The 12,806-nt window shown below is 49.7% G+C and overlaps 3 protein-coding genes across 3 annotated transcripts; all 3 read left to right on the forward strand.

Moving 5' to 3' along the window:
• Positions 1 to 1,585: 1,585 nt before the first annotated feature.
• On the forward strand, positions 1,586 to 3,410 carry GGS25DRAFT_515300 (general substrate transporter; the record flags this gene model as incomplete). The annotated part of the gene is made up of 4 exons (XM_049263069.1): positions 1,586 to 1,634; positions 1,733 to 1,815; positions 1,877 to 2,040; positions 2,117 to 3,410. 4 exons carry the CDS (start codon positions 1,586 to 1,588, stop codon positions 3,408 to 3,410), a joined length of 1,590 nt encoding a protein of 529 aa, XP_049115140.1.
• A 1,224-nt stretch (positions 3,411 to 4,634) lies between these two features.
• On the forward strand, positions 4,635 to 7,576 carry GGS25DRAFT_392634 (uncharacterized protein). Its single transcript, XM_049258356.1, has 2 exons — positions 4,635 to 5,128; positions 5,183 to 7,576. The coding sequence occupies exons 1-2, from the start codon at positions 4,833 to 4,835 to the stop codon at positions 7,476 to 7,478; spliced, it is 2,592 nt and encodes an 863-aa protein (XP_049115141.1). The 5' UTR covers positions 4,635 to 4,832; the 3' UTR covers positions 7,479 to 7,576.
• Positions 7,577 to 9,225: 1,649 nt separating this feature from the next.
• GGS25DRAFT_533561 (glycoside hydrolase family 31 protein) lies at positions 9,226 to 12,327 on the forward strand (the record flags this gene model as incomplete). Its single annotated transcript, XM_049265683.1, has 4 exons — positions 9,226 to 9,599; positions 9,687 to 10,423; positions 10,474 to 12,165; positions 12,211 to 12,327. The coding sequence occupies exons 1-4, from the start codon at positions 9,374 to 9,376 to the stop codon at positions 12,325 to 12,327; spliced, it is 2,772 nt and encodes a 923-aa protein (XP_049115142.1). The 5' UTR covers positions 9,226 to 9,373.
• Between the last annotated feature and the right edge of the window lie 479 nt (positions 12,328 to 12,806).

Genomic DNA, 12,806 nt, shown 5'->3' on the forward strand with positions numbered 1-12,806 from the left:
TAAATGGAGGAGGGAAAGAGACACCGCTAGCTTCTTATTTCATAGGCCACTGACATCATCCCACTTTCATAAGCGGACGAGTATTATTATGTACGGTACTACTAGTAGTACTATGCACGTACTGCTAGGTACATAGTAGTACCTAGGGTAGTATGGGAATCTCCAACAATTCCCAAGTAATAGAATTAACTAGATTCTCCTCCAATTCTTCCGGGTGCATCGTCGAAACAAAAATTCAAAAAATCGGGTGACTGAAACAAAAATTCGACAACAGTTTACACAATCAATACCATACGATTTCATATATCAATATAATCGAGACAATCACAAACGTTACCTCTACCCCGGAATCTTGGGATGTCGATCAGATTTGGTTGCATCTACAGATTGATGGTATCGGGCCTCCCTCGCATCTACACGTCTGGTAATCCAATGCAAGCTCCAGAAAAGCAGAAGGGAGAGAAAAATACATACTTACATATGTATATACATACTCACATTTCTGGCCTAATCCCCGTTGTTCGCTGATCAATAACCTGATCAGACAAGCTGATTGTTTGCGCAAAAATAACTGACCAGATCCTCGGGATGTTGTTGGTCCATGGTAAGAAATAGAAAAATGCCTAAGACACATAGGTCCATGCAAGCTTCCCACCCAATTGAATAGCACAATAACCAATAGACTACCTTTAATCGAATGTCTTCGCCCTTGCGAATTGGCCTCTTACCCGCACTATGGCACAACAGTGCTGTGAGGGCAAGCACGCGTGTGACCTCCAGGATTTTGTGGAAAGTCCCACAGCCCTGGGAAAGCTTAGGAAGGACGAGAGCAACGTGGAAAAAGAGTCCAACGACAGCTCCGGACAAGGATATCTTCATGATTTCCTCCCTTCCTGCTGTAGGTGGGCAGGCTTTAGCAGCCAGCATTCCTGGAATTCCATGTCTTGTGACGGTCCGGGGTGGGTAACCCGGCTCGTAACGAGACAGACCACACTTCGATGACTTCTGCGTTCGATTGCCCTCAAGCCGCTCAAAACGTCGATTCAATGAATTCACGGTGAGCCGAGCCCAAGTGGGTCGGTACAATCCAAAGGAATACATACATATGTAATATGAATCTGGGGATCCGCCTTGTACATACATATGTATGTACATATTTGGCTGCTCTATATACAGGATGATACATACATGATACTATAGTACATCCACCCATCGGGAATCCGCCGACCATTTGTTGATTAGAACCGCCCGTTGACTAACTTCGGGCTGCAACTTCCCCCGGACACACACACGCGAAAGGTGACAGGGAAAGGTGCAGTGGCCAATCTACTAATCTGCTTTGTTGCAAGCATCAAAGGACGAGGATCACTGGGTACCTAGTAAGTATCCTAGGAGACTTTTCACCACTCACATCCTAGCCATCCCCAGTCACCACCGCTTTTACATATAATATGCATCCATCTCTCCTCTTCGTCCTAGACCTATTTACCTAGTTGCTCTGTTATTCCTCTTGAGTATCTATACTCTACGTAATAGATTAGAATACCTATGCGTCGCTAATAGACCACGCGAGGTCTCAGACATTATGAAGCAGTTTGGCAATATTTACCTTATCGCGGCCACGTCCGTCATCGGTACGTCCTTACAGATCTTACTTGCCTTCCTTTCCTAATATCCCGCCTTATCCCTTGCTTGGTTGTTGTAAAACATGAATGCTGATTCTGTTGGTTAGGTGGTGCGCTTTTTGGTTTCGATATCTCTTCTATGAGTGCTATTATCTCTACTCAGCCCTATAAGTGCCAATTTAACCAGCAGGTGAGTTTATAAAGTTGATGACCCCGCTTGACATCGACATTGCGTGTGCTGACAACACTAGGGCAATAACGTTGCTACTGGCCAATGCCAGGGACCCGACGATGTCGTGCAGGGTGGGATCACGGCTGCCATGCCTGGTGGTTCCTGGCTCGGCGCTCTCATCTCTGGCTTCCTTTCTGATCATCTAGGTCGAAAGACATCCATCCAAATTGGCGCTATCATTTGGTGTGTAATTACTCACGCTACATAGCGTCACCTCAGCCCCTATTAGCCATATTATCTAACCGTGTTTTTTTTCCAGGATTGTTGGTTCTATTATTATCACCGCCTCCCAGAACATCCCCATGCTTATTGTCGGTCGTATCATCAACGGTCTCAGTGTGGGCGTCTGCTCTGCTCAAGTCCCCGTCTACATTTCCGAGCTTTCTCCACCATCGATGAGAGGCCGACTTATCGGAATGCAACAATGGGCCATCACCTGGGGTATTGCGATCATGTTCTTCCTGTGCTACGGCTCTAGCTTCATCAACGGAGCTGCCGCCTTCCGCTTACCATGGGGTCTCCAGATGATTCCCGCCATATTACTCTTCTTCGGTCTCATGGTCCTTCCCGAGTCACCGCGTTGGTTAGCGAAACATGATCGATGGGAGGAGGCTAAAGATGTGCTCGTCCTGGTTCATGGCAAAGGTGACATTCGCTCCCAACTAGTCGAGAGGGAGATGGCAGAAATCAAGGAAGTTGTTGACTTCGAGCGTGCCAATGCGGATGTGTCGTACTTCGAGCTGTTAAAACCCAACATGATCAACCGAACACATATCGGTATCTTTACGCAAATCTGGTCCCAGCTTACGGGTATGAACGTTATGATGTACTACATTGCTTACATCTTTACGATGACTGGATCGGGCGACGACGTGTTGCTACCCAGTGGCATTCAGTTCATCATCAACGTGGTTATGACCGTTCCGGCTCTTATTTTCCTTGACAGATGGGGTCGCCGCCCAACCATGCTTATCGGCGCATTCTTCATGTGCCTTTGGCTCTGCATCAATGCTGGTTTGTTCGCAGTGTACTCACGACCGGCTCTGCCACATGAGTTCGATACAGCTGCCATCTCTATGGTTATTCGGGGTAGACCTGCCCAGGCCGTCATTGCCAGCACTTATCTATTCGTCGCGTCCTACGCCCCGACCTGGGGTCCCTGCTCATGGACTTACCCAGCCGAACTCTACCCGCAGCGCGTCCGTGGAAAGGCCGTCGCCCTCGCCACATCTGCCAACTGGGCTTTCAACTTCGCCCTCGCATACTTTGTTCCCCCGGCGTTCGCCAGCATCAGCTGGAAGACGTACATCTTGTTCGCCGTCTTCTGCTTCACCATGTTCTGGCATACCTTCTTCCTATTCCCCGAGACTGCCAACAAGACTTTGGAGGAAGTTGCCGCTACGTTCGAGCACACTGGCCCAGGCTCCATCAAGCACATCGGTATCCCAGCCTGGAAGACCAGCAACGACCGCTCTATCATTAGGATTGAACGTAACCTCGCTAGCTCCGAGGAGAAGATTGGCATCGAGCACAGCGCTGAACCCAAAGCTTAGATCAAATCCCTCCTCGCTACTCTCATTTGTATTACGACTACGACGGGACGGTTGTTATATGAGTGTTATATGAGAGAAACTTGCACGACGGGGAATGAAAAATGGGGGTTGGAGAATATATAGTTGGATATTTTTAAGGGTGGTGTGTGTTATATCCTCTGGCAGAACATATTTTTTATGTTCCATTGCATAGGAGTTCGAGGGCTGGTACGATAAACAAAGCCCCTTCTTTTTCCTGCCTTGTTATACCCCAAAACCAAATATAAACTGTCTAGGTACCTAGGTATAATATCAAATATCAAATATCATGTGTCATATATCGAATACATGTATGTATCTAGAACAATGTCGAGGTCTTTTTCTCCCGCCACATTATTAGAAACCTGATTTGAATCCATACCTACATAGTTATGTACCTACCTTATGTAGTATACATATTTAATTCAGAGGTGTAACAAATCAAAGTTATGCTGCCGGTCTCCAATTACTATAGTAGATGCCTAGGCCCTAGAACCGTAGGATGCATTGGTTTGGAACACTTAGCTATTAGGTAAAACAAGAAAAGACACAAAAAGACTCTGGAACCAATAGAAATGCCTTGGTGCCACATTGTCAAACATAGAGCCTGTATAAGCTGGATATGTATGTAATGTATAGGATGATAGTACTACTAGGTACAATATGCACATACATGTACATACTGTATGTAGGATGTCGCGCGGTTAAAGTATCCAGGTACCTACATAATACGTATTCGGGCCTTGGTATAAGAATACTATGTAACTACCTACATATGTAGTACAATAAGTCTGCTTAGACGCGGCGGGGGTTGACAAATGATGGAGAAAAAGTATAGTGGAGATCCAAGGCTGGTGTCCATTCATTGGAGAATAACTTTATTCTATGTATTTAAACAGAGGTTGGTATCAACAAGGGGGGTAGGGGGGGCACTATCAATAACTATCGTAAGTCAGCAACAAGCGTCAAGAGAATCAGCCTTGCCCAATCTCCCCATCCCGGAATAATACGATTTATCTTTCAAAACATCATTGGCGTCTTTCATCATACTTGTAAATGACTTTTTAATTCTTAACTCGTTGCGATTTTACTGATCAATATAGTCACTTTTTAAACCCTCTGTTTGTTTTTTGCCCCCAATTGAGATTTCCGATGGATCAGCCGGCGGCGAAGAAGAGAAGGCTGGCTCCCAAGATTGAGGCTCAAGCCAGTCCTCCACACCCGCCGCCATTCCCCCATGAGCCCGTAGGTATATTCAATTGATGTGAGCATTGAGTCACCAACTCACATCAATAGGCTCAGCCCACACAGCATTACCAAGTTCAAGATGTGCTTCCCCCGCCTCCGCCGCCCCCAGAGAGGCATGAGTTCGAGACCTTTGCCAGACATCTACAGGATGCTGCCATGTTGATATACCGACAAACCCAAAAGTCGCCCTATACCAAGACCTCCGTTCTTATTATACGTTGGGAAGAAGATGACGCCATTGAACATGACCTCGTCGCTCTCGACCATGTCCTCCGCGAACGATATAATTACCGCACCGAACGCTTCAGCATACCGACTGTTCCCAACGCCAGCGTTAAGCTTGGAGTTCAAATGGCTTCATTTCTCGAGCGCGCTTCACCAGACCACCTTCTCATAATATACTATGCCGGGCATGGATATGTCGGTGCGAATAATCAACTATATTGGGCAAGGTAAGCTGTATTTTTTGCGGATGTAGGCGGATCACTCTGACACATCATCACCAGCAACACCAGGGAAGACGCCGCGCGATTAAAATGGAGTGGGATTCGCTGTCTTTTCGAAGAAGCACAATCAGATATGCTTCTATTACTTGATACTTGTATTACCAAGGAGCTGCCTATTCTTCACAGCAAGAACGTCAAGCAAGTTATTGCTGCTAACTCCCCTGAATATAATACCCGAGACCACGGCTTACGATCGTTCACATCTCATGTCATAGAGGCACTAGCCAAATTAAGTAGCGGAAGGGTTTTCACAGCGGACAGTTTATATCACGAAATCGCCATTCAGAGACATCACGAGTTGATACAGGCATCAGGTTTGACCAATGGGGCTAGCAAGAACGTACCCTTCACCGAGAAGTTACCGGTAATATACACCCTAAGTCCCGGAAAGGGCGAAGGTCTCTGTCTATTTCCCCTAGCCCCGACTACCGAGGCAGGCTTACCGTCTCCGCAAATAGGTGCCGATGGGGATGCCCAAGTATTAAGGGCATCTCAGGAAGATCCTATCATCCACCCAGGGGAGGTCGCGGAGTTAACTTTTGACGAACCACGAGTCCTGGTTTGCACGACTTTTGTTGGCGAAGCCAGTCCAGATCTATCATCATTTAATCATTGGATCCATAATGCGCCGGCCATTGCGTCAAAAGTTGCTGTGGAAGGCATGTTCATTGGGCCGCCTACTATGCTTCTCATATCAATGCCCCTCCCCGTCTGGAACGTGGTGCAGCATGACAAGGTTTGCTGCTTTTTAGGATACGTGAATTCTCATAATATGACACATCTATACAACCGCTTAGTTAGGACCGTTTCCGGAAACAAGGCTTCGGCAAAGGATGTGGAAGATGGCCGGATGTTACTTGAGGCACGAGAAATAGCAGTAAGTAGTACGCCGATCACCCGACGACGTGAGCTCCCCACCCACGCCCAATTACGTCCCGAGACACCAGTCCGTACGGAGGGCGTGGGGAGACTAGACCCAATGCATTTACCACAATCTTCCAATGCTTCTACTTTACCATATGCCAATTCGACACCGGGTGTTGTGGTGTCCGCCAAGCATGAAGTGGAGGATTCCGCTGAGATGCAGGAAGCCGCCGAGCAGCTCAAGGCCCTAAGCCATGTTCGACCCGTAAGCAGCGGAAACGTTTCTGGTGCGCATCCACAGTCAACACCTGTGGATGGCGTGGCAGCTGCCAGACATGACGGGAGTACTCCTCACGGGGCAAATGAATCTGGGGCAGAATATAGTCTCGAAATTGTTACACCATCGTCACGCCCCAAGCCACGACGCTCACTTCATAAGCAAACCCCGAAGCAGGAAACTCGCTGTAACCTTTGCAGTCATGCCCCCTTTAAAGATTCTTCATCATTACGCAAACATATCGCCGCCGCCCATACCCGTCCGTTCCCTTGTGCCTTTGCATTTGCTGGGTGCACGAGTACCTTTGGATCCAAAAACGAGTGGAAAAGGCATATTGCCTCTCAACATTTGTGTCTCCAGTATTATCGATGTACAACTTGCCGTCGGTCAAAGGGGAGCGAATTCAACCGCAAGGATCTCTTCACTCAGCATCTTCGGCGTATGCATGCGCCCTTTGCAATCAAGAAGGCTCTTGCCAAAGGTGATAGTAAGTTACAGGTCGATTGGGAAAATCACGTGAGGGAAATGCAACAGTCTTGCCTGGTGACGAGGAGGCAACCTCCACAGAGGTCATCTTGCCCTAAGCCAGACTGTGCGACCATCTTCGAAGGACCTACCTCGTGGGATGAATGGACAGAGCATGTCGGTAGACATATGGAGAAGGGAGAAGCGGGGCGTCTTGGGGTTGATCGTCTACTTGCAAAATGGGCACTAGAGGAAGGCATCATCGAACGCAGAGAGGATGGCGAATATCGACTCTGCAACGGAGTCGGTGGTGATCCTGAGCGGGAGTCTGCGGGCAACAATACCGAATACCATTCGGATGGAAATAAGCGAGAGCAAGAACAAGAACAAGAACGCGAGCTGGAACTAGAACGGGAGCGTGAACGGGAGCAAGAGCGGGAGCAAGAGCGGGAACGGGAGCGGGAGCGGGAACGGGAGCGGGAACGGGAGCAGGAACAAGAACGGGAGCAAAAACGCGAAAGAGAACGAGAGTTGGCACGGGAACAACAGCGCGAGAGAGATAGGGAGAAGGAAAGGGAGAAAGAAATGGTCCGAGACCGAGATGAAGACTGCGACCGTGACCGCGACCAGGAAGACCGCACTATAGTGGCAGCAAGTACGATGGTGGATAAAATGGACGTGGACGAATGACACGAAACTGTCGATCCATACGAAAGACACCGTTTATAGCAGAGTGCCCAAAAGCATGGAGAAAGGGAGTTATAATACAACCTCTGAAAGAGAGTAAGGGTTGAGTGAAAATGGCGTGGCCTCGCATGGCATAACGGGAATTATCTTACGAATTTCCTTTTATCATGCATCTCACGTATCCCTCATACTAAATTAGATGGCCTGGTATGGGAATTTTGGGTTTTATTTATCCAGCGCCAGCAATTCATATGAACGACTATACGACTATATACCAGCTTTTTTTTTTTCTGTCGAAGCATACTCTCACGGATATCCATCATGTCGGCTATTCGAGATAACTAATTCGAAGCTGAAAGGTGGAAAGGGAGGGGAGGGACGACAGAGAAAGATAAAAGTGGAAAGGGGGTGGGTAGTATAAGTCGGTATATTTTTTTTTATGTAGATCGAACAAGAGAGCTGTGCGAACAAGCCGAAAGCCAAGAACCGAGACTTACTACTTGACATGTATAGCTTTAGCTTTACCTAAGGACAGAGCTTCGATGATGATGATGGAGAGACGTGGTATTGCTTGAACTTGAGGGTAAAGAATTGCCACCAGAATGCTGCGTAAACGGCGCTATGCTATGCTATGGATGATGAGCGTAATGGTATGTAATAGCTCCGGGGTGACCGATGTTAGAACGTTGTTCTAGTCTTGTCGTTCTAGCTTCTAGTGCAAAGCCTCACCCGGTGACCAAGTCGACGATGCGAGTTAGCTAGCTAGCTGCCAAGGTACCTACCTAAAAGATAGCTTGTTCTTGTCACGTTGTCAACCCATAGCTAGCGCAAGCTTAAGGAAAACCGGTATAAGTAACCCGGGAGGTTGGTTCAAATGAAGGCTAGGCTACCTACCTTCTACTACTGTATGCAGTAGGCTGTAGCTACATGTAAATAGTGCATAGCGGAGACGAGCAAACTTCAAAGTTGGTCATAAGTTCTTGAACAGCAATAATTCCCCCACATCGTTTTCTTTTAGAAAAGACCAGAACAAAACAAAACAAACAAAGTAAGTTCAAGTCAACTTGTAATAAAGAAAGAAAGCCTGCGGGGAAACACTGAAAGCTCTATGGACTAGGCACTAACGCGGTTTAGCGAGCCTCGATGCGGAGATTAGAAAGCTTGGAGTTCCAGAGGGGTTGTGGAGAAGCTCACCTGTTAGGTACCTCCCAAGCTCTCTAATTCGTCCAGCGCCAGAGTTCCGGGGAAGCTCCGCAAAAGCGCCGCTGGCGGAGTAGAAGAGAAAGAAGGCTAAATGTCTTGGGAGTTGCCTTTAAACTCCGCCCTCGTTGTTTTTACTGTGTGCTATAACTAGTACCTACCAAATGAATGGGATGATGATGGTCACGATGATGGCCTTCCCCAGCTCCCCAGCTCCCCGGATACGGAATATGCCTTACCTGCAGTATGTATGTAGGTGTTTCTTTCAAAGAACATTATAGTTATGACTAACGTTCGTAAATTAGCTGGTTCACCAGAGTCTTGGAAGACAAGGCGTAGACCGAAGCAGCGCCGAGGTTATGATTAAATGTTCACGATTCCAGAAGTCGGTGATGACTTAGTGACCTTACTACCGCTCGCTTACCTAGGGTAGAAGGCGATAGCTCTCATTCAGAACCAAAATGCCTACCTAGCACCTAGGCAGGATCCTGGATAGCATTACCCCGGGCGGAGTTGCTCTGAGAATTGGGGTAAGGAAAATGCGGGGATTGGGGTCTCCCCTGGTAGTTCTCGTCACAATCCTGACGAGTATATAAGTCCCAAGGAGGGTTACTTCTCCATGGAGTCGTGAACCATTGACCCAGGTTACGCAGTGACTCTTGTGTGTGCCCCAATCGTGTCACACAATAGGTTCAACAATGGCTAGCCTCCTGCTCTTCATGGCGGCCGCAGCTTCGGCTACCGCCGTGGCAAGAAGGGACTTTCCAAGTGACGACCCTCTTACCTCCTGCCCTGGTTACACAGCTTCGAATGTTGTCAAGACTGCATCGGGACTATCCGCGGATCTAACGTTGGCTGGCGAGGCTTGTGATGTTTACGGCACCGACTTGACGGACTTGACGTTGGAGGTTTCATACGATACCGGTACGATAGACGCGTCGTTGAACAAGGCGATGTTTATTTATAGCCTGCGTACCTAGATAGGTACACATTGCTAATACATCCCTCTAGACACAAGACTACACGTCAAGATCCAAGATGCTGCCAACAGCGTTTACCAGATTCCCGAGTCCGTTTTCCCTCGACCGGACGCCTCAGACTCCGAGGAAGCTCAATCCGCCCTAAAATTCGACTACACCGAAACCCCATTCTCTTTTACAGTGTCTCGCTCGGACTCTGGAGAGGTTCTTTTCGACACCTCAGCTGCCAGCTTGGTGTTCGAGTCCCAGTATCTGCGTCTGAGGACGAAGCTACCGGAGAACCCGAGTCTGTATGGACTCGGCGAGCACTCGGACCCATTCATGCTGAATACCACTGACTACATCCGTACTTTCTGGTCGCAGGACTCGTACGGTGTCCCTGAAGGTGCTAACCTGTACGGCAACCATCCCGTATACTACGAACACCGCGAATCAGGCACTCACGGCGTGTTCTTTTTAAACTCGAACGGCATGGATGTCATGATTAACAACACGGCTGAGTCTGGGCAGTATCTCGAGTATAACACCCTCGGCGGAGTCTTGGACTTTTACTTTGTCGCTGGCCCAAGCCCTGTCGAAGTAGCACAGCAATACGCCGAAATCGTTGGCTTACCTGCGATGATGCCCTACTGGGGTTTCGGCTTCCACAACTGCCGGTACGGATACCAAGACGTATACGATGTGGCCGAAGTCGTCTACAACTACAGCCAAGCCAGCATTCCCCTCGAGACAATGTGGACCGATATCGATTACATGTATCGAAGAAGGGTAAGCAGCAATTGTGGAGGTATGACGATATGTTGACTGACAATTACTAGGTGTTCTCTCTAGACCCAGAAAGGTACCCCTTACACATGATGCGTGAACTGGTCGACTATCTCCACGCACGCGATCAACACTACATCGTTATGGTGGATCCGGCCATCGCGTACCAAGACTTCCCCTTAGGACTTCAGCGCGGAATCGACGACAACATCTTCCTTCTTCGCGAGAACGGCTCCGTGTGGAAAGGCGTCGTGTGGCCTGGTGTGACCGCATTCCCCGACTGGTTTTCAGCTAACATCAGCAAATACTGGAACAACGAGTTCTCCCTGTTCTTCAACCCGGAGGATGGCGTCGATATTGACGCGCTCTGGATCGATATGAACGAGCCTTCCAACTTCCCCTGCAACTTCCCCTGCGATAACCCCGATGCTGCCGCCGTCGGCTACCCGCCAGAGCCGCCACCCGTCAGGTCTCCGCCACGAGCCCTCCCTGGCTTTTCCTGCGACTTCCAACCCGAGGGAACTGATTGCGCCAAGACCGAAGTGAGATCTTTGGACATCCGAGATACTACGCCCAAGGCCTACTTCGACAACCTCGTCCTGTCATCTCGCCAAACAGAGGGCGAGCAAAAGGGTCTCCCTGGACGAGATCTTCTCTACCCCAAATACGCCATCCACAACAAGGCTGCGTCTTCGGACAGCGCGAATGCGGCAGAAGGTGGCATCTCGAATAAGACAGTAAACACCGATGTTATCCACCAAAACGGCCTGACCATGTACGACACGCACAACCTGTACGGCAGCATGATGTCCATCGCCTCCCACGAAGCCATGCTCCAACGACGCCCCACTCTCCGCCCCATGATCATCACGCGCTCCACGTTCGCCGGCGCCGGAACCAAGGTCGGGCACTGGCTCGGCGACAACCTGTCGACGTGGGACCAGTACCGCCTCGCGATCCGCAGCATGATGGCCTTCGCGTCGGTGTACCAGGTTCCCATGGTGGGCGCCGACACGTGCGGCTTCGGCGACAACACGACGGAGCAGCTGTGCTCGCGCTGGGCCGCCCTCGGCGCCTTCGCCCCCTTCTACCGCGTCCACAACAGCCTCGACTCCATCTCCCAGGAGCTGTACCGCTGGGAGGCCACCGCGCAGTCCGCCCGCAAGTTCATCGCCATCCGCTATCGTCTGCTCGACTACATGTACACCGCCATGCACGTCCAGACGCGCGACGGCACGCCGATGGTCAGCCCGCTGTTCTACCAGTATCCCCAGGACAAGAACACGTTCGGTTTGGACCTGCAGTATCTTCTCGGACCCGGGCTGCTGGTCGCGCCGGTGACGGAGGAGAACAGCACGAGCGTGGACGTCTACCTGCCCGACGACATCTTCTACGACTTCCACACCCACCAACGCGTCGTCGGCGCCGGAAAAGCCATCACGCTCGAGAACCAGACGTGGACAGACCTCCCCCTCTTCCTCCGCGGCGGCGTCGTCGTGCCTTTACGCGCGGAGGCAGCGATGACGACGACGGAGCTGCGCACGAAGCCGTTCGAGATCATCGTGGCGGTGGGCAAGGACGGGAAGGCGAGCGGGAGGCTGTATGTCGACGACGGCGTGAGTGTTGAGCAGCGGAAGGGCACGAGCGATATTCTCTTCGAGTATGCGGATGGGGTGTTGAGGGTGGGTGGGACGTTTGGGTATAAGGGGGAGGAGGTTAGGGTTTCGAAGGTCACGTTTTTGGGGGTGGGTAGAGGGAATGGGAAGGGGGGGAATGGAGGAGGTAAAAAGGGAGGAAATGGGGGTAAAAAGGGAGGCAAGAGGGATGCGGAGGGTGAGGATGTGGTCAAGGTGGATGTCGATCGTGCGCTTACGGGGGCGTTTACTGTTGAGGTGAACGCGGCTTAGATCGTGGACGAGTTGAAGAACGAGGAAAAGAAAAGTAAAAAGGAAGAAAGTAAAAAAGAAACAGGGGGGTGATAGAAATTCAGAAGAAAAGACTACATATGAACTTACGAGGATGATATCTTATACCTATGTAATGTATGTATATACCTACTTACCTACGTGCCTACACCACAGTACATAGCAAGGCATTTGTGTTGCAAATATTACTATTTACTCCTATATCTGTTGCTGTTGGTGGTGGTATGCGCGCGAGGGATGTTCCGATTAACATGGTACAAGCGTGCTTGCTTGTCTGGGATTCTGGGACTCTGGGTAGGCAGGTACCGTCCTAAGACCGAAACACCCACATTCGCAGTAACTCATGTAAATCGCTGGATGACTCCTCACGAAGTGTCGAGGATTGGGTGCATACTAGGTAGGCATATTGCATATTGCACCTACCCGTGGAGTTCGTCGGTCATTCCATACCCGGCTGCTTT

The sequence above is a fragment of the Hypoxylon fragiforme genome (assembly GCF_022984875.1).
Source record: "Hypoxylon fragiforme strain CBS 206.31 chromosome Unknown GGS25scaffold_7, whole genome shotgun sequence".
Lineage (NCBI taxonomy): Eukaryota > Fungi > Ascomycota > Sordariomycetes > Xylariales > Hypoxylaceae > Hypoxylon > Hypoxylon fragiforme.